The 20,251-nt window shown below is 45.5% G+C and overlaps 5 protein-coding genes across 6 annotated transcripts in view; 3 read left to right on the top strand and 2 right to left on the bottom strand.

The window, feature by feature from the left end:
* The first annotated feature begins 108 nt into the window (after positions 1 to 108).
* On the top strand, positions 109 to 5,145 carry LOC113563680. Its single transcript, XM_026982264.1, has 6 exons — positions 109 to 160; positions 673 to 1,123; positions 1,817 to 1,962; positions 2,762 to 2,954; positions 3,010 to 3,688; positions 3,758 to 5,145. The coding sequence occupies exons 2-6, from the start codon at positions 1,034 to 1,036 to the stop codon at positions 4,714 to 4,716; spliced, it is 2,067 nt and encodes a 688-aa protein (XP_026838065.1). The 5' UTR covers positions 109 to 160; positions 673 to 1,033; the 3' UTR covers positions 4,717 to 5,145.
* A 2,229-nt stretch (positions 5,146 to 7,374) lies between these two features.
* On the top strand, positions 7,375 to 8,352 carry LOC6551131 (fatty acid hydroxylase domain-containing protein 2). Its single transcript, XM_001978209.2, has 2 exons — positions 7,375 to 8,102; positions 8,167 to 8,352. Exons 1-2 carry the CDS (start codon positions 7,387 to 7,389, stop codon positions 8,285 to 8,287), a joined length of 837 nt encoding a protein of 278 aa, XP_001978245.1. The 5' UTR covers positions 7,375 to 7,386; the 3' UTR covers positions 8,288 to 8,352.
* Positions 8,353 to 9,142: 790 nt separating this feature from the next.
* LOC6551130 (non-specific ribonucleoside hydrolase RihC) lies at positions 9,143 to 11,200 on the bottom strand. Its single transcript, XM_001978208.3, has 3 exons — positions 10,661 to 11,200; positions 9,620 to 10,066; positions 9,143 to 9,554 (listed from the first exon to the last, which is right to left on the bottom strand). Exons 1-3 carry the CDS (start codon positions 10,937 to 10,939, stop codon positions 9,171 to 9,173), a joined length of 1,110 nt encoding a protein of 369 aa, XP_001978244.1. The 5' UTR covers positions 10,940 to 11,200; the 3' UTR covers positions 9,143 to 9,170.
* Positions 11,201 to 13,010: 1,810 nt separating this feature from the next.
* Positions 13,011 to 14,966, top strand: LOC6551129 (uncharacterized protein C17G8.02). Its single transcript, XM_001978207.3, has 2 exons — positions 13,011 to 13,585; positions 13,643 to 14,966. Exons 1-2 carry the CDS (start codon positions 13,373 to 13,375, stop codon positions 14,462 to 14,464), a joined length of 1,035 nt encoding a protein of 344 aa, XP_001978243.1. The 5' UTR covers positions 13,011 to 13,372; the 3' UTR covers positions 14,465 to 14,966.
* LOC6551128 (probable glutamine-dependent NAD(+) synthetase) overlaps positions 14,748 to 20,251 on the bottom strand; it is a 33,396-nt gene continuing 27,892 nt past the window's right edge. For both annotated transcript variants that reach the window (XM_015155831.2, XM_026982549.1), the window contains 4 exons: positions 18,843 to 19,127; positions 18,469 to 18,558; positions 16,975 to 18,408; positions 14,748 to 16,902 (listed from right to left, as the gene is read on the bottom strand). In XM_015155831.2, coding sequence (XP_015011317.1) covers positions 16,209 to 16,902; positions 16,975 to 18,408; positions 18,469 to 18,558; positions 18,843 to 18,988 — 2,364 coding nt within the window. In that variant the 5' untranslated portion in view covers positions 18,989 to 19,127 and the 3' untranslated portion in view covers positions 14,748 to 16,208. The remainder of the gene's footprint in view (positions 16,903 to 16,974; positions 18,409 to 18,468; positions 18,559 to 18,842; positions 19,128 to 20,251) is intronic.

The raw sequence follows: 20,251 nt of genomic DNA, 5'->3' as shown, positions 1-20,251 counted from the left end.
GTAGCACACTTTTAGATTCTTGCAACAAATATGGTTTCAATCCTTAGTTCTGCGCGCGGGGTGGCAATCCTGACCGGCAGTTACAAAGCTCAGCAGCTCCTTTGTTTCCGTTTTTGTCGCTCAGTTGTTGCTGTGCGCGCTCCCACGTTTGAGGCTAACGGTGAATTCCGCTTTGCGCCTTGATTCGCATTTCCCCACCCCCGTTACCCACCACCCGCAAACGAATATCCTGCTACTCCTACTCCTGTTGTTGTTGTCTTCTATATGCCTTGAATTTTTTGAACAACAATTACAGAGGGTTCCTTTAGTGAATTTTCCAGACTGCCGTGTGTTTCAAAGCCAGTGTTTAGATTTAAATTGTGAACGGCAGAGAAAGAAAACGAGTGGCGTCACACGAAAGAAAATTTTCTTTGGCGTCGTCGAGGTGTTTGTGCATGTGTGTGTGTGTGTGTGCGCTGGTGCTCCCTTGTGCGAATGTGTTGTAGATGGTGTGCCATAAGATAAATAATACAATGCAGCACTCAGTTAGCAACAAATTCTCTCTTCTCTGCAGCAGCAACAGCAGCAACAACAAGAACAAGAACAACAACAGCAGCAGTAGCAGTAGCAGCAACAATCGCAACGCAACGCACAAAAGCATGCTGCGCTAAATTGCATTTGGCGTCTGTCAAGGACAAAACAAAACGCTGCTTGTGTGAGTGCGACCACAACAACAGTAGCAACAACAGCATGTGGCACAAATAACGGAACTGCAAAGTATCAACAGCAAGAGAAACAGAAAGAAAGCCAGATAGGAAAACAAAACAAAGGGCAGGAACAAATCACACACGAGGGCCAAAAACGTAGGAAAGCGGACATAAAACGGAGGCTGCGACAAGAAGAAGGAGGCGAAAAATCGGAGAAAATAACGGAGAGGCGCACACACTCCCCGCATCTCCTCCCCCCAGCCCCATAGGACATTTGGCGCCAGCCCGAGCAGCGACTGCGACCGCGGCGTCGACGGAGGCAGCGCCAGCGGCAGCGGTTGAGAAAGATGTTGCTCCGTCCCTCTCCCACGCACACGAACGCGCTGCAGTGTCTCCTGCTCTCCTTCTTCCTCCTTTTGGCGCTGCTGCCAGCGAACGTAAGTGCCCTTCATCTCATCAATGTTGCAAGCACTCAAACTAGCTGAATAACCGAAAAACAACAACAAGTTATGCTTTCGTTAATTTTTAAACGCTTTTAAATTGAACACATGCATACGTGAATTGCCAAGGTGATAAAAATCCCTTGTGAATGTGCTTGTATAGTGTAGCACTATATTTTTGATCCAAAACAGCCGCGAATTCATTTGGAAACTATTCGTTTCACTGCATACTCCTAGGAACCCTTGTAATACAATTATTGTTCCTTGGTAGCATTTAAACTGCATTAAACAAAATAAAACAGCTTAACGGAGTAAAAAGTTTCGTAAATAAACGCAAGAGCATCCATGTTGCATGCACCTCTGAATTTTAACTTGATTGCAATTGGTTTCCCAACGGTAATAAATGCATTGCACACACTCATAAATATGAGCACAATAACAAGTGCTCAGCACAGTGGTCACTCGCTATGCAGGACACCACAAAACATGCGGTTGTTTATATTGTTGTTTATATTGTTTATATAAATGTAATTGTTGGCTAGAAAAACAAGTCATTTTCCGACACAATATTGTTGTATCACAAAGGGGGGATCTATAAAAAGTGGAATAAATCATTTTGATTTATTTAAAGTGGGTGAGATTTGTTATGATTGAACTAATATATGCAATACGTTTCTTCTATTTTCCCAGGTGTCTGCCAGATTTTGTGAGGGCTGCACTCAGGGCTGTTGCACCCAGGGCTGCTGTCCGCCGTACCAGGGCGGGCCACGCCCCCTTCCGCCCTCCTCGGACTCGCATGTTCTCAATCTGTTCTTCGCCACCCACTGGTTTTTCTGGTGAGTAGGTGCTCCTTTTGGGAACTTTTCTATCTATCTAACTTACTTGTAAGTATTCAAGTGTTTCGAGATCTTAAAAGCTAGTTAGTTGCTTGGGATATTTCCTAGATTGTGATTATTTTAATTGCGCAAAGTGAGAGTGATTTATTTAGTTACTGCGATGGTCATGGTCATGGATGGCATTTGTTTTTGGGGATTCCCCGGAGGTCGGCTGCAAGGCCGTTCAATGGGGCGGGTTTTGGGGCGTTGGGATGGTGGGATGGTGGGACGGTGGAATGGTGGGATGGTGCAATGATTTGTATGGACTGGATGGGGTTTTGGGTGTGCTCGTGCTCTGGCCGGACTTCCAGCTGATTGGCATTGTGTGTCATGCGAGATATTATTATTATTGGCAGCAAAGGTGGCGCCCGGCGACGGGGTTGCGTCAAGTCAAAAGTCGAGTCAAGTCGAGAGGCTTATGCAAGCTGCACCTCCATGCTATGCCACCACTACCACCACATCACATAGTACCAACCACCTCCCTTGGGGGCTGTGGAAATGGCAATGCCAACTAATGAGACACAAACGGAACCCGCCCACCGCCACCCAGCTCATATAATCCCATCTCTTGGCCACCGAAAAGGCAAACAAATTTCAGTCGGAATTCGATTACGGGAACAGCAGGACACGGAGACGTATCCACATTCGGATCCGCTCCAATGGGCTTCTTCATTCAGTCGCGTCAGCTGCAAACCGAGCAGTGAATAACGATCCTCGTTTTAATACAGAAATATTGATCCGAAATATACTCTCCTTGCAGGTGCGTGGTTGTGGCCATCATTTTGGCCATCTTGTGTGCCTACTCGCTATGGAAGAAACGGAGGACACTGTGCGGCTGGGGATTCAACGAGCACCACACCCAATCCGAGGGCGATTCCGCCGGTTCCTGCTATGCTCCTCCACAATATAGTCGCTGCAACTCGTTTCACCATCCGCCGCCACCCTACACGGAGGTAAGTAATGCTATACATGCGCGCAATCGATTCGCCTAACAATTTCCATTCTCAGGTGACCTCCAAACCGGATCTGTATCCGCTCGTCTTCACCTGCAACACCGATTCGGGCAATGGCAAGGGTAACGGCAGCTCCAGCTACCTGATGGTGCAGTACTTCCGGAACTACATCGTCCGTCCGGCTGCCGGGGGATCCCTGAGTGCGGCCAGCACCGTCGACTCCCTCAGCTCCAGCTTCATTTGCAATGCCAATGAGGCGAATACCCTGGTGCCACCACCATATTCCCGGGCAGCCAGTCCGGAGTTGGGACTGCATCATTATGTCGCCCATGCCCATGCACATGCCAATGCCAATGGGAATGCCCACGGACACGGGAATAGCCATCTGAGATCCGTGGATCAGGCGGCACCGCACCAGGTGCCAAATGCTCCGCTGGCATCTGTGCACTACGCCATGCCCAGATCGGCATCCCAACTGGTGGAGACGGATGCCTATCAGCCCAGACTGATGCCCGCCCAGACGCAGGCCCAGCACTATGCCACCGTGGCACTGGGCAGTGCTCCCGGCGGAGCAGCGCTCTACAGCACGCGGCTGCATGCCTCCCACGAGGAGGGTGTGGGCGTGGGCGTTGGTGTGGGCTACCTCCAGTCCCAGAGTGATCAGCACTTCCGGTACATGGCGAATAGCAGCAGCAGTCTCAGCGACATCTTTGTGAACAATAGCTGTGTGGCAGGTGGGTGTTGGGATTAGAGATTTCTTTAGCACAGCTTGTCAATTTATTGTAATACGTAACTTCATGCAGGAATGCTACCCGAAAGCGGAGGAGCTGGCGGTGCCTTTCAGGGTGCGGAAAGTGGATCGGCCACACAGGCCGCCTCCCTGAGCAGCCTGGCAATGGGCGGCTTGGGAGGATCGGTAACGGGTGCCACGGGCGCATCGGCCGGATCTGGCACACCGGTGATATACAGCAATGGCTGCATCCAACCCAACCCGCTGCACAGTCTGGAGAACTGCTGCCAGCCATCAGCTCAGGTGTCCGGCGTGAGTAGTCTGGCGAATATTGGAACACCGGGCTCGCCGCCCCAGGCCACCAGTCCGACGGGCGAGGTGCGCGAGATTCTCGACCAGATCCGCCAGCTGCAGGCGGGCGTTAGCTACGAACAGCTACTGCTGAGCGGAACTGGAGCCAAGCCCCGGCTGCAGCACACGCTATCGACGCCCTCGAACTCCCAGCAGGTGTTGCAGCCCATCCTAACCACATCCGCATCCATTTCCGGCGTCACCAGCGGGCGGAGTAAAAAGTTCTTCACCTCCTCCGGCAGCAAAACGCAACCCAACAAGGCTCTGTACATACCCATGGCGGCCATCGGGGGATCCGGGTCAGGTGCACAGCGCTGTGTGCTCAAGAGTCCGGTGAGCAGCGTGGTCAGCGGCGCCAGCTTCTTTGTGAACCGGGGACGAGTGGCTCGCAAGGGTTGGATCACCCGATCGGCACCCACAACGCCGGGCAGTGCCCTGCCCCCCAATCGCCTGGGGGACGATAGTCCGCTGCTGCTCAACGAGCACGATGAGGATGCCATTGACGATGATGAAGATGAGGAGGAGGAGGAGGAGGTGGACGATCGTGGACGGGATCACCAGGACCGCCAGCGGGGTCAGGAGGATACCGACAGCGAAACGGAGGCGGAGGCCAGGAACCATCGTCGCCAGCATCGCCACCATCGTGGTCATCGTGGCCATCGGCGCGGACAACTTGAATAATAGTGGGCGTGGTCGTTGGAATCGCCAGTGTCATTTAGTAGTTGTTGTTGTAGCTCAAGGTTCTCCTTTAGAAATAAGCTTTTAAACGAAAGTGGAGAAATGTTTGGGAGCCGGAGGCACGCTTCTTAGTCTGAAGAATCCTGAAGAGAAGAAATGGCAGAAGATAGGATGGTTAAATCTAAGTTCCGTTTGTAGTACTTTTGTAGGGTATTAAGGAGTTCCGTAAGATTTATATTGCGCGATACACTTGATCACTGTGGAAGAAATCAAACTTCTGGTCATTTGAATAATATGTGTCATTATTGTGTTTTTTTTTACAAGGCAGGGAACCATGAACAAAAACGAGACTTTATTTATCTTTTTTAAATCTGTTCATGATTGCCCTGCCAAAAGTTTCAAACGCTAGTCTTTGAAAAAATAAACCTATTTAAAGGAAAGAATATAATTTTTTATGATTTTGATTGAGTGTTTTTCAAACAATATATTATTTATTGACCTATTTTGAAATAGCTTTCGATGTGTTTTGTTTAGGGATATCTATTATTTTCGAAGTATTATTTGAAATGCAGTCGAGCAAGTGTAAGAATCTAAAAATAAGGCTAAAAATGTTTTGTGAAATTTTAATCTAAAGGAACGGCATAGAAGGCAGATCATTTTGCATTATCCATAAGTTTTGACAATAGTTCAATTTAACTAACCATTATAAGTTCTTCAAACAGTATTAAGAACAAACCCTTCCAGAAGTTTATAATTATTTGTACCCGCAAAATATCTTATTTCCATTTAGGATTTGAAATGTCTGTTCGTTGAGCTTCCGTGAATAGATAAACAATTTAAATATACATATAGCTGTCGTTAGGTTCAAATAGTCTAGCCAATGCGAGATTTAACATTTAAGTTTTGTAAAAGTTGGGAAGGTTTCATGACATTTCACGACACACCAGAATTCAATTGTTGCCCCGGTGTTTTAGCAATTAATTTAATGCGAAACGAATTTTATATTATTTTCATTAAGGTTTGCTTAGGAACTTTGAAAAGACAAAGAACAATTGCACAAAAGATTTAAATCGATTTAGGATAATGTGGTATTAAATTGAAACAAAAAATCCATAAAAACCAAAACGAGCAGAACAATTAAAGGAAACGAGTTTTTTGTCGCCCAGATGGAGAGTTTTTGTAAGTAAAGTAGCAAATAAGGAATATGTTCACACACAAATAATGCAAGCAGATCACGAACAGATAGAGATACTTCAGATACTTCGAGGAGGTACCAAAAGTAAAAAAGCTTACAGATATGTAAAACGAAATATGCAAAATGCGCGGGCATTCGGTTTGGAAATTTGGAGGTCAAGTGCACTAGAATGATATCTAAAATTAATTGTGTATTCTTAACATAAAATTACCAAATGAGACTAAGGGGTCAAGATCCGGGGGCTTACAAAAAGGAATAGTTTGAATGCAGCAGTGCCTTTTCAACTAATTAAACCACAACCAAAATAAGCGCAGAGATACGCAAATTTCAATCACTGAATAATGGAACCAGAAGTTAAAAAGCTAATGCAACCCCAGGCAGAACAGAAACAGACATGAATTCAAAACAATCCAATGAACACGGCAATATTTATAAATCTGCTTAAGCGTTAGATATACAAGTATGTATGATATATACGAGTATGCATAAATGTGTATGTGACAATTACTTTATGTGAATTTTACAATGCATTGAGATTTTTCCCAGATGGTTTCGTTGGATCCCTTATCGATCGGTTATTCTGGCTTATTTCAACACGATCCAGTTCGAATATCTGTGCTTCATTACATATAACTATATAATTAAACAATTATTAATAAACTAGCATAGCAAAACTGATGGCGTTCAAGGCATAAATCTCCAAAAGCAAGTGAATTGTTTTAAAGTCGGATAACGAAAACCAAACAAATGAAACGAAAACCAGAAGAGAACTAAGAAACCAATTTAAGTCAAATATACAAAGATGAGAAATACAAACAATAAATGAAAAAATTCGACTAATCCTGCGTGTTTACCTTTGATTGTAGTTACACTTTCCCTATCACACCAAGTTCAAGAACTAATATATTATTATAATCATAAAATTCTAGTATATCTCCCCCAGGGCTTGAACTTTGAACCGGTGGGATTTGCCAAAGCTCCGAGCAACAAACGGTGTAGGTACTATATACGAGTATTGATGGAGTCCTAATCTAAATACAATAGTAATGCTTGACCATAATCTGCCATCGACTGCGAAAGAAATGATAAGCTAGCTAGATTTCTAAATTCGTACGCAATATTAATCAGCTTAGTCATATATAAAATCGTAAAGAGTACTTAGGAGCAAATCCGAAAATGATAGTTCGAGCTAACTGATCCTAGAAATGAGCTACCTTGTGGTTATGGACAGATGGACGAGCATTTATCCACTTTTAAGCATGCCTTAGAATTTTCTTGGCTTATTATATGTTGACTACGAATACCCATGATCAAACTGAATTTAAAATATGAAGATCTTCCGTAAATGAATATAGGTTGGCTCCATCAGGCCGCCAATGGAACCCACTGGGTGTAGGGCACCAGTAGCACCATTGAGTAGCCAACTTTAAAGAGCGACTGGTGGTCCGCGAGTAGTTTTTGCCCAGACTTCGACCACAATGGACACCTTGCTGGCTGGCTGGACGCAGTGCGGGGATTCTCTGCAGGATAAGTGGAACGCGCTGCTGGACACCGTGGGTGCGGATCCGTTTCGCCTCTGGGTGGTGGGCAGCACCGTGGTCATCTTCGTCATATACTGGCTGTATGCGGGCGTGTTCACGCTGATGGACATTACGAATCGACCACTTTTCCTGCGCAAATACAAGATCCAGCCGGGCCAAAACGAGCCAGTGGATCTGGCCAAGTTGTGGAGTGCCGTCAAGGTGGTGCTCTTCAATCTGACGGTGGTCAACTTTCTGGTTAGCTGGGTGGTGTACGAGTTCGTTTACAAGTCGGTGAACAGCCAGGACATCCGGGTGCTGCCCACGTTCAAGCGATCCCTGCGCGATTTGGCCGTGTTTGTGGTGCTGGAGGAGATCATGTTCTACTATGCGCACCGCCTGCTGCACCACAGATCGGTGTACAAGTATGTCCACAAGAAGCATCACGAGTGGACGGCTCCCATTGCCGCCATCACGCTGTATGCCCATCCGGTGGAGCATGTGTTGGCCAATCTGCTGCCGGTGGCCACGTCCATTGCCATCCTGGGCACCCATGTGGCACTGGCCTATGTGATCTTCGCCCTGGCCATTATCAACTCGATGAGCGATCACACGGGCTACAGTTTCCCGTGGTCGGCGGGATCAGTGCGGTTCCACGATTATCACCATGCCAAGTGGGTATCCTGGTCATCCTTGCCATCCATCGCATCTTCATTGGGGCTCTCTTCCTCCTTCCAGGTTCAACTACAATTACGGAGTGCTCGGTCTGCTGGACAAGCTGCATGGCACATATCGCGCTCCCGCGGAGCAAAAGGGTCCTTCGCAAAGGATTAAGAAGGCCAAGAAGAACTCTAAGTAATTCAATCTATTTTATAACCTCCTTTTTTTTCCTATGCTAGTTTTTTATGGCTTAAATATACCAAGGTCATTGAAAATGATTATATTTTTGGAGAAACTGAAAAAATATACGAGATTTCGTTGTGTAAGTGCTTACATAGCAATTATATTTGCTCTAATCGTTCTATAATTTAATAGTATCTTCCTAAGCAATTGAGATTGAGCACTTCTTTTGATTCGACTTGCATATAATATATATAGTGAAATGTTTAAAGTTAAACCGAGTCGAGCTAAGAACAACGCTAAGAAATAAAATAATAAAAAGATCAGTGAAATAGGTTCACGTCTTTATAGATTAAATCTCAGACAATCCTAAGACTAACAGACAATCCTAACTAACTAACAAAAATATTTCTGCTGCATTCAGCATTTCTTTCGCGTACTTTAATTTGGAACCGAGCATCCCACTTGGGGTATTTGTATTGTATACAGTAACGAATGCGGTTGTTTATATTCAATGTGGATTGCGTGGATCGCCTACTCAGCATATTCCATATATTTGAACTATATCATACTAGATATGCCATATATGTTGTTACATTTTGATACTCTCTATTGGATACTCTCTATTAAAAGAAATATCTGAACCGTACCATTCCAAAATTTTTGTTTGGATTATTAACAACAAAAGCTCTTCGACATTCGTTGAGGTAGCTAGCGAATTTTGCAACCCTTTGCTTAATCCGCGATTAAGTATTTAAAGCTTAAATTGCCATTCGCAACCGGGTTATTAATAGTGGTGTGCACCTGTTCCAAAATCACTCTTATCGCAAGACCCCCACCATTTTGCCCCTATCAGCAGTGAAATAATTTGATAGCGAATTACTGCAGACGCAGACATTGGTTTATTGAGTGTCGCGGAGTAGAGAGCCGTCATCCAAGCCGGCAATCCATTCGCAGATGCGTTTGAAGAACTCGGCGTCCACCAGCTCGATGATGCGCACGTTCTCCGGATACTTCTCCCGCTCCCGCAGATGGTCGAGGACCATCTGGCCGCGGGTGTGGGTGCCCCGCAGATCCACGGTGGCGTGCCAGGTGCTGTGCCTCCGTATCAAGTGATCCTCGAACAGCCAGACGGCCACGGCGATGGCGTCGCAGGGGTTCCACGTATCAATCCCGTACTGCTCGATCATCGGCAGCCACTGGGCGGCCTCCACCTGGTTGAGCATGGTGATTGCCGGATGTGCGGCGTCCTTGGCCCTCGCAGCGAAGTCCTTGAGGCGCCAGTTCTGCAGGATAGATGATTGCAAAGTTACCATAACCAGAATCCCAATCAAGGATATGTTTAACTCACAATGTGTATATTGAATCTCTCCGGGAGGCAGGCCTCCCACGGCAGGATGGTGATGGGGCAGCGGGTCCGCAGCAGCACCGTGTGCGCCGCCTCCGGATCCGAGTGAAAGTTGAACTCCGCTGACCGCGAGGAGTTGCCCACGCCCTGGTAGTTGCCGCCCATGATGAACAGATCGCGAAAGTTCGCCCCGAACTCCGTGCCGTACATCGTATAGCCCAGGGCCAGGTTCGTCAGCGGGCCAACCGCAAATACTGTGATCTGTTTGGGCTTGGAACGGCAGAGATCATGGATGGCGGTCACCGCGTGCTCCGGCTGCACGATGTCCTCCAACTTAACGCTGTCGCTGTCGGTGAGACAGTCACCGAATCCGTCGCGGCCATGGAAATACTTTTTGTCGTCCTCCAGGGAGGGAATGAGTGCATCTACGGCACCCATGTATATGGGAATCTGAAATTCGTTTAACAATGGTCAGATGCATATAGAGAACAACTTTCAGAAAGAAAAATTCTGAAAAGCAATCGCAAGACGAAAAACAATTAAAATGTCACGTAATATTAAACGCCAAGCAATGCTAATTATGTTAGACATATATAAGCAATGTGTCGTTGTTATTAAATCTTCACATACTATATTCCTTTCCTAATTTGTACATATTCATAAGTAAATAATCGATTGCATGAATCAATGTATAAAACGATCTGTTTAATTATTTCAGCACATGACACTCGCAAAAAAATATTTGTAAACTGAAGTTGCTCGCATTTTTTATTGCAAAATGTTTAAATATATTAAATAAACAAGAACCAAAATGTGGCGTGACTTATCGCAAAGAATTATCAATGAAAACAACAGTCCGAGTTCGATTCCCACAACTGATATGGATATTTTTGGAACAACATTTACCTATTACATGTTACTTCGTTATTTCAAAATAAAATTCACAACTCTAGTTTCAGCAAATGACTTCACAAATGACTTGCAAAATGATTGGAATCAAATAGAACTTTTCTCTCTGTGCACTCTGAGTTTATTTATATTTACGTCTGTGCGCTTGCAGGCATCCAGAATCCGTCGCATATTGCGCGCTGCGTTCTCCCTGCTGGTGTTGCCGCATCCCATTGTGGTGATGGCCAGCAGATGGATCCCATGGCTCTCAGCCGCGTGCAGGAGCAGGAGCAGGGCCCAGGCATCGTCGCTCCCCCCATCGCAGTCGAGGATCGCGTATCTGGTCGCTGGTGCAGGTGCTGGTGCTCCTCCTCCTCCTCCGCCGCCGCCGCCGCCGCCGCCGCCGCCGTTTTCCACTGTGCGTGCGTCCGCCATCGCCGGCAATTGGTGAATGTGCCCGAACTGCGAACTACGGACTACCCATATACTAGGCACATACGGCAATCATCTGGTCGCCGCCTCGGGCTTCTGTGTGTGCCTCTTTTTGTGGCTCTGGTTCTTGGGCACCATATCACGAAATTTCATAACGCTCTCGCCGTTCCCCGACTCAACACAACGCAACCCAACTCAACTCGGCTGAACTGAACTGAACAGAACTGAGCTGAAATGGAATGAAATGAGCAGCTCACATGTGCGGTGGGCGATAGCGAATGTCACCATGTGTGCAATTCAATTCATATCGCCCGGCGAGAACGGGACAAACGGATAAGATGTGTGGGAATACTGCCACCCATCTGGTCGGCCACCGAATGCCCTTTCTTTCAGCATATGTCATCCGTTGGGTGGTCGCAGTTTGCTTGATTAGTGTTAATGGGAAATGTAAGTACAATCAAGCACGCAGGCAACTTCAATGTCACATGAACATTACTTATAATGGCATTATTATAATTAGCAAATTAATTTGTTGTCCGTCATATCAGAAAAACTCAGCTATAGTAGCCAATAAAAGAGGTTTTTACAAAGGCGGATTGATTCGCCATACCTTGGCCTAAAATGATCATACACCAAACAAAATGACAGATTTATAAAACTTTTAACGAATGCCAATCACTTTTTGAAGGAATAAGCCAAAAACAAATGTTCGGTAAATTTGTACATTTTTTTTGTTTGTTAAAAAATGGCAAAAATCTAAGTATCCCCATTTTGAATACAGTTCGTTCGATTGGGAATGCAAATACAAACTGATCGAGATTCGGCATTTAATATTCAGACAATTATTTTGAAAGTTTTAGCAAAAAATTATTTATTTTTATGACGGAAATTCGTAAAAACGGCTTTTGCCAAAAATTTGAAAATTTCCGATGAGAATTTGTATCATAACTTAGCAAAAAATGCTACTATAGATAAAAGAACAACAGTTTTGAGCAGCTAATTACACATGGAACCTATTCCTATCACTTTCTGACGGATTAAGGGAAAAACATTTTTTTTGGTAAATTTCGCATCAAAATTTGCAAAAAATTTGCAAAAAAGTTGAATGCAAATCGATTGGGAATGGAGGTATGCCGCTCCCTATTCGGAACAGAACTCCTAATTATTGGCAAAAATACGAAAAAATAACTTTTATCAAAAAAAAAAAAAAAAACATTTTTAGGTGGTTCTTTTACCATATTTTCGCCCAATATTATCAGAGAACTAAAGGAATTACTGCTTGGTACAGCTGCTTAACAATGTCAACGATACCTATAATAAATAATAACATAACAATCCCAATAAAAACTACAACTGTTTGTATGTACCTACATACAAGATAAGCTCGTTTAGTCTGAATTCCTTTCCCCATCAACAATACTTTCCCCATGGAGACATTTCTATAGAAATCTGCTGAATAAGGGAAGAATTAAATTCACAATTTAATTCAATGAATAACAGTGATGGGATCCGAAGGGCAACTGGAACCACTATGGTTGCAACAATGGTAATCAAGTTGCGGCAGGTCGCCGCTATAATAGCGATCCATGGTGAGAGTCGCCCACTTGCGACACTTGAGGTAATCTAGATTATAGAATCTAGAATGCCAGACGAGAGTACATCCCATATAAGTAGATGAAAATGAGCGTGGAACACCACCCACTTAAGTCATTAAACGACTATGCTCTATTTGGATATTCTATTTATTTTATTCACGGGTGTTGCAATCATAAGCATGTGGGAGACCTTTGTTTAAGCCTAAAATATTTGCTATTAAATTTGGGTTTCAATGCCTGTTCTTTAGTTTAATTGTTTTATAATTTAGCAAGACCACACAGAAATACACACTCTAAATATAAACTGTAACTCTAACTCTAAGTACAAATTCTGGCTTAAATCACATTCTGGATAATGCCTGGTTAGACACTCAAAAATGTATCAAAATATATCATTTATTTATATATTTATTTCTTTGTTATTCATTAAATATTTAGTTCGATTTACAGCTGGAATACCCTATACATATATCATATCATATGTTACACGTTGTAAAACTGCCGCTTACAGCTGTTTATTTTAGTAACAAGAAGATTATTCTTTCAGAAATTTTGGCAAGTAATTGCTAAACTCCGTTTCTTTAGTTGAAATTAAAATGTTAGCTAGTTACAAAGCTGTGAAATACATTTCAGCAGTAGAACAATATTCATGGGAGTGGGCAAATCACCTCCAGGCCGGGATTCATCATTATCCACCCTGCTGTGGCAGCCGACACCAACCTTCCGAATTTAGTTAAATATAGTATTTTAAATGTGGTGGCCACCATGAGCGAATAACGCAGCGATAGTTTCGCAATCGATAGAAGCTACAGCAACCAGTTTGGAATATATTTGGCTCGGCATGGACAAGAAGCACCGCCTCGTGGTCTACGACTGTGATATTGGGAGCGATGATGCCTGGGGACTGGCCATGATGCTGCGGGCGGAGGAGCTGACTCTGCCCGGAGGAAGGAGCTGCAAAGTGGTGGCCATAACAACGGTGCAGGGCAACACGGACGTGGACAATGGAACACTGAATGCCCTGCGGGTTCTGCACACGTTGAACAGGCGCGATGTGAAATGCATTAAACAACCGGGTTTCCAACTCGTGCTAACCATCTAATCTACACAGGTGGCCGTATTTAAGGGCTGTGCCGATTCCATTGTGCCCCGCACCTGGCAGTACACCACCCGTTTCCATGGCCAGGATGGCTTGAACGATGTGGGCAACTATCCCGTGGTCGATGTGGAGCAGGAACTGCAGCCGGAGCACGCTGTGAATGCCATGTACCGTCTGGCCAGCCAGAATCCCGGCCAAGTGGACTTCCTGCTGTGCGGTCCGCTCACCAACTTTGCCAACTGCATCAATCTGTATGGCAGCGCTTTTCTGGCGAAGATTGGGCGCGTCTACATAATGGGCGGCAACATTTTCGGCAAGGGCAATGTCACGAAAAGTGCCGAGTTCAACTTCATGATGGATCCCGAGGCGGCGCACATTACCCTGGAGCGATTGCCGGAGCCGGCGCTCATCCTGCCCTGGGAGCCCTGCATCGATGGCGAGTTCGACACCACCCTCGACTGGCGACTGAATGTTCTCGGCGCTGTCGATCATCCCTTCATAGAGCTGATGACGCGCGTGGAACGCTCCATGCTGGAGCCGCGGGGATTCGTGAAGTGGATCAGCTGTGATTCCCTGCTCACCGCCGCCTATCTCTTCCCAGATGCGATGATCGCCGATCAGCGGGATTACTATGCCACCGTGGAGCTGAGTGGCCACCACACCCGTGGCCAGATGGTGCTGGATCACCTGCGCGGCCGAAAGGTGGACGACATCCATGGGAAGAAGATCAATGTGCACGTCATTAGGCGCCTGAGCAGTGGAGCTACCTTCCGCACTATCATCGCCTGGACGGGATTCCTGCCCAACACCGATATCGCACAACTATGCGCTTAGCGTCTTAAATACATTTCAAGTTTACCACAACTTCCAAACCCTTTCATACTGTTTATGGCCCGATAAGGCAACTGGGTGCTATGACTTGGCCACAGATTATAGTGAAGTGCTGGGGGAAGAACATGGGTGGATGGCAAAGAGTCAAGAATAATGATAACCCAATTTTTGAGACTTAAGCCAACAGCTTACCTGCCATATAAGTGATTGCCAAATGATATTTCATCTCGCTATATTTTCTAGAAGAAACCATCAAGTGCCCAGTCCATTTGAAACTACAAAAATGTCTGCTGTATATATTTCCTTCTACAGAAGTGTATAATCAGTGTTCCATTAAATCGATCTGATGCGAGTGTTCAAATTCACAATGTGCTATAAGTCTACATACTTGACTACAAAAAAATTATGCCCATCTCCCAAGGAAGTGTCTTTAAAGGTTGGGGAATTAGCATAAGCTGCATTGGTCTTAGTTTAAACTTAAAACCCATATTGCAATTCAGAAGGGAAATACAATTTGAATTGCTTTTGTATGTGCAATATGTTAATCAACAAAAGTTCAGCTATAGTGGGGTTTTGCTAGAATTGTTTTTCAAATGGTTTAGACGCTAATGGTACATTTTAAGCAAATAGTTGTGATATCTTGTATTTGATGTTTTTTTGGACTTCACATGCCCACAACATATATAATTGACGATCCTAATTGATTTTGTGTAATGTGGTTCGCTTTAAGGTTGACAAATTGTCTTATAATCAACAAATTCATCTTAACTAATAAACATACAGTGCGTTTTTAAAAGTGCAACTTTCGGAACATTAAACTAATTTCTCCAAATTGGGTTACATATAAGTCATAATTTTTAAATGCGGCGTGTAGTGAAGCAATCTTATGCCAGTTAAAATATTTGATTACAGATACACACATCATTATAAATAAGTTGATGTCTTAAAAAATCAGGTAAACAATCAGTTTTATGCCAGTTTAAGCCGCACTGTACACAACCAATAACACAACAAGTAATATCTTTATTACGTAAAGTCAGATGATAGCATGATTTATCCGAATACATGTTTCTTTAACAAGATTGTTGTACAAATTCTTTGGACAGGCGGACGAGCTGTTTGTCCAGTTTATAGCTTGAGCGTTAGACAAGATTAAACACTTTTAGATAAGGCAAACTGCAAAGGACTCTACGAAGGCTGACTACCTAGAAAAGGATCTGAAGAAAATATGGATCTCTAGGCCTATTCCTACACATATGGATTCCAATGCTGTATATGTACAGCATAATGCCCTTTGCTGCCGAATAGTAAAGCTACATTGTTAGTGATTTACTGAGTAATGTTTGTCAAGTGCTAGATATGACTCAGATAAAACAGTATGCTAGTATCAGTTTTAGATTACTAAAAACAGTTCGAAACAGATAGTTGTACCGTACTAAAGAATCTTGTAAATTACAAAAGGCTAGTATAAAACTATAAGCACATGCTAATTACGGATAGGTTTTTCTTTGGAATTAAGTTTATTTAATGGCCATATAACTAGATCAGAATTGATATTTTAGGAAAACATTTAAGGAAACTTTTTGCGAGCTGTAGAAGGCACATAGTTGCAAAAGATAGCCGATGCCTAACTATAACAAATGTGAAGTACATTTCTTAGCGAGGCAGCAAAAGACATTAAGCTGTGGTAACAAAAAAAAAAAAACTGTGTATAATATAATTCCAGTGCGTTGCGAGTATGCCGTTCCTAGACGGGAATGCCGGTACGGTCCTTGATCTTGCCCAGCACATTGACGTGCACCTTGGAATAGCCGCTGGGCTTCTTGGAGAGTCCGCCTGGGGCAGCTGCACCTGGTAGTGGCACCGCTGCCGTGGAAATGCCCACGTCAATCGATGCCGACGCCGAGGCCGAGGACAATGGAGACGAGTGCTTGGAGTCGTCCAGGTGGGAGGATCTTTGGGTGGAAAGCAGCAAGTCCTCGCTGCTAGGGCGCAACTGAGGCGACGAGGGGGTGTAGATCGGCTGCAGCTTCTCCACCTCGTCGTCAATCGCCTTGAACTGCCAGCTCCAGTTGGGTCGATACAAGAAGGGGCGATGGTCGAACCGATTATCATCGGGACTGTAGCTCTCTGCGTGGACCGACGGCGTCAGCACGGTCATCTTGTGCCGATTGATGGCGTAGCAGCGGAAGAAGTGCTTCACCTTCTCGGCCACCTCCTTGGGACTGAGGTCGCCCTTCCACGTGGCCACCAGGTGGCAGAACATGCTGTACGGTCCGCAGAAGGACTGTTTGCGCAGGCGCCCGTACTGTGAGAGCTCCGCGTAGGTCATTCCCATGTCCTGCTCGTCCGTCTGCTGCAGCTCCCCGTTCTCCTGCAGCGGTTCCAGTTCGGCGGTGGGCGGGGCATCGATGATGGACTCCAACACGGGCAGGTTGAATCTGCCGAATGGGGAAATCGAGGTCAGTAAAGGATATCTATATGCCACGTCTTGTAACGTAATATTTGCTTACTTATCCTTGGCATAGGTCAGAAACCGGCGTAGATCCATTTTGGAGATCCCACCAATAGGATTGATGTCCGCCGAGGAGCAGTCATACTTGGTGAGGTAACCGCGCAAGGATTCATCCACGTTGGCCGAGCCCAGGACGAGCAAGCCACCAGGCCTGTTCCTTACCCACAACATCAACTGGGCAAAGATGTAGGCCAGGACCATGCGTATCCTCGATTGCATATTCTGCAATGCCAGATTCTGACGGGCACAGCCACCCTGCGTCCAGAATCGAGGCGTCAAGCCGGTGACGGTGTTGAATATACTCAATAAGGCATTCACCGCCGAGTCAATGCTGATCTCGATGTGGTAACTGCCCAGTTGGTTGGCCAGTTGGGCGGCCCGTCTACGGGTTTCCTTGCTGCTGTTAACGCTGCCCATGTAGCAGGTGACCAGCAATCGGTTGCACAATCCGGCGGCATTATCCGGCGTATAGTCCGAGTCGGCGAGAATCTGTCGAATATCGTGGAGCACCTGGGCGTCGCCAAGCTGGACAGCCTGCACGATCTGCCGGCACATGGAGTGCACTATTGTTGCCGAGCTACTGGAATCGACACCACCGCTCAGGGGCAGGAAAAATCCACCCTGACCGGACCTCCTCAGATAGTCCCACAGCCAACAGGCAGGTCCGAGGGCAATCTCCTCCTCCGGCGTGTGAACTGGCAGTTTCAGAGGAGGCGTCGACGTCTTGAAGATGTCACTGTGCGTGGACATCTCGAAGTCACAGTAGATCCTTGGGTATTCAGCTGCCGATGCAGCCGCCATGCAGCGTGATCTCAGGCTCACTCGGTAGGCACGGATCTCCTCCAGATCGATGGTGGCCAGCGTGACCTCCACATCCTGCAGTGCGAATTGCTGGCTGCGCGCCAGGATCTCGCCATTCAAGGCTATGGCCGAACAACCATTGAAGTACACCCGCTGGCCATCGCAACCTCGCAGATTGCTAAAGAGATAGGCGCCGCCGGCCTTGAAGCTGGCATTCCGGATGAGGTCGCTGGTGATGTGCGCCTTTCGCAGCTCCATGTAGCTGCCGGAGCTGTTCACTATCAGCTCCACGCCGGCCAGCGACATCTCGATGTGCTTGCTGCGCACATTCCACAGCTCCTCGCAGATCTCGTAGCCCAAACAGGTGTCCCTGGTGGCTATCACCGCATCCCCGAAGGGAACCGTCTGCTGGTCCGTATGCTGGGCCATCATTCGCGGCAGCACGTGCTCCTCCGTTTGCAGGGCCTTCGTCCAGGCGGTGAACCATCGCGACTCCCTATAGTTGCCATCGTCGCACATGGCCATCTTGGGCCGGATGAGCAGGATCTGGCGGTTGAAGAACGCCACCCGGCAGTTGTAGGCCACATTGCGGTGCATCACCGGCATGCCCACGTCCACCAGCATATTTTCACTAGGATGCAACAAATGGGTTAGTCCGTGCGACAGAATACTGACACTTGAATGGTCTTACCACACGGGCGACATCATCACCTCCAGCAGCACCTCCCACGAGTGCAGGAATGTGTCCGGCTCACGAAAGTGGTCCTCGCAGCTGTAGCCACTGGGGGAAAAATGGATAAATGGTTAATATCGTTCAGGTTCTTCATTTTGGGCGGAACTTATAAATGTAGAATATCCTTTCTTGATCTACATTATTAGACTCCTTGAATAAATAAAAATAAATAATAATTATAAATATTATTATTATTATTATATTAAAATAATTAAATTAAAAAAGACTAGGATTTTTTTAAGATATTTTGATGCACAGAGTATATTGTAAAATTTAATTCGAAAAAGGTTGGATGATTTGCTTTCTACAGGATTAGAGATCTTGGGACTTACCAAACCTCCAGCTCGGGGCCCGTGCGATAGCTGGCGCCCATGTCCTTGGCCTCCAGGATGGACTGCAGTATCCTCACCGTATTTCCCTCAAAGTCCAATGCCCATTGATTCAATGTGGACACCGCCACGGTCACCTTGCGTCCCATTTTGCAGTGTTGATTTGTTAACGTATCCTTTACTCCGTTCAAATTTCGTGTTTAGTTGGGTTTTGGTATGCTGTTTTGGTTCCTTGTTGTTGCAGTTACGCTTAGTTTTATTGTCAGTTCAAAAATCGGCAGTTATCAACTGAAAATGGAGAATCAGAGCCGAATGCAGGTATCTTATTAAGGCGTGATGCACAATGCAGCTGCAATTAATTTGATGGCAGCGATTCAATTCGATGGACTTGGTCGACTCTTGGGGCTTTTGGGTCTGTGTGGCATTGTGTGGCTGGCGCTGTTGTTGTTTGTTGTTATGGCCATATATCTGGGTTATTGATCAAACAGCCGCAGAGTCGCCGGTGGCAGCGGCACTCGCAAATTGGCCCGCTGACGTAGCCGGCATCTAAAATTAGAGCTAAGGACCAAGTCAATGGCAGCGGGACAGCGCTGCAAGCCGGAGGATAATGCGACACAGAGCCCATCGCGAATCGCTCAATTAACCCTCGAACTTTTCGAATTGCCCCAAAAGTGGCTATAAACCAAAGAGATTTGGTAGCAGCAAAACTGCAATGGAGTGCCTATGTTGGATGCCGTTTAAGAGTTCTAACAGATAGGAAACAAATGAATTTTCTCATATTTGCATATTTAAACCCGTTTAAGTTAAGAAAGCTTGAATGTAAATAGTGTAGACACTGACTACGGAAATTAGTTTGCATCATTTTTGTGTAATATTTAATTCTAGAATTTATGAGGGGTTTCCGGGTTAATTCCCTTGCTAGTGTGTTGCACATAGGAAATTCCGCATCAAGCTAAGGAATTTCCGGTGCTTTGGCCACTTCTTTTCACACCCATGGCCCACTTTTAGTCCCAAAACCTCCCTAAAACATCCACCATTACCTCACATTTCCCGCCAGTTACCACAGCACTCCATATATCATCATTCATGACGCACTTTTGGCATTTCGAGCTGAAAAATTGAAAGCTCGACGAATAATGTATGCACAGTAAAACTATAGAGAAAATGTAGTTTTAAATATAAATAAAATAAACTAATATACCTTTGGATTTCCATGTTTTCTGCGGTGTGTTGATATTTTTTATACATAAACCAAACCTACATTGTTTACATTAGGCTATTGTGTTCTTCACGCATATTTTTGCGCAGTGTTTTCCGCAGCACCATCCTTGTGCCTCACTTAACCAAAAAACCTTATCCAAATTTACTTTGCCAGGCAACAAAAGTTTAAAGCACGCAGCGCGCACACACAC

The sequence above is a fragment of the Drosophila erecta genome, unplaced genomic scaffold, assembly GCF_003286155.1.
Source record: "Drosophila erecta strain 14021-0224.00,06,07 unplaced genomic scaffold, DereRS2 tig00000126-arrow-pilon, whole genome shotgun sequence".
Taxonomy (NCBI): Eukaryota; Metazoa; Arthropoda; class Insecta; order Diptera; family Drosophilidae; genus Drosophila; species Drosophila erecta.
This window is presented reverse-complemented; position numbering and strand designations above follow the sequence as displayed.

What these genes read in the sequence shown, in the direction of transcription:
- LOC6551131 (XM_001978209.2), top strand. Translation starts at nt 7,387, where the DNA reads ATGGACACCTTGCTGGCTGGCTGGACGCAGTGCGGGGATTCTCTGCAG. An exon ending in CACGATTATCACCATGCCAA is followed by an intron (nt 8,103 to 8,166) that starts GTGGGTATCCTG and finishes TCCTCCTTCCAG; the next exon opens with GTTCAACTACAATTACGGAG.
- LOC6551129 (XM_001978207.3), top strand. Translation starts at nt 13,373, where the DNA reads ATGGACAAGAAGCACCGCCTCGTGGTCTACGACTGTGATATTGGGAGC. An exon ending in ACACGTTGAACAGGCGCGAT is followed by an intron (nt 13,586 to 13,642) that starts GTGAAATGCATT and finishes TAATCTACACAG; the next exon opens with GTGGCCGTATTTAAGGGCTG.
- LOC113563680 (XM_026982264.1), top strand. Translation starts at nt 1,034, where the DNA reads ATGTTGCTCCGTCCCTCTCCCACGCACACGAACGCGCTGCAGTGTCTC. An exon ending in CGCCGCCACCCTACACGGAG is followed by an intron (nt 2,955 to 3,009) that starts GTAAGTAATGCT and finishes TTCCATTCTCAG; the next exon opens with GTGACCTCCAAACCGGATCT. An exon ending in GAACAATAGCTGTGTGGCAG is followed by an intron (nt 3,689 to 3,757) that starts GTGGGTGTTGGG and finishes AACTTCATGCAG; the next exon opens with GAATGCTACCCGAAAGCGGA.
- LOC6551130 (XM_001978208.3), bottom strand. Translation starts at nt 10,939, where the DNA reads ATGGCGGACGCACGCACAGTGGAAAACGGCGGCGGCGGCGGCGGCGGC. An exon ending in ATGCCTGCAAGCGCACAGAC is followed by an intron (nt 10,067 to 10,660) that starts GTAAATATAAAT and finishes AACGAATTTCAG; the next exon opens with ATTCCCATATACATGGGTGC. An exon ending in AGAGATTCAATATACACATT is followed by an intron (nt 9,555 to 9,619) that starts GTGAGTTAAACA and finishes TCTATCCTGCAG; the next exon opens with AACTGGCGCCTCAAGGACTT.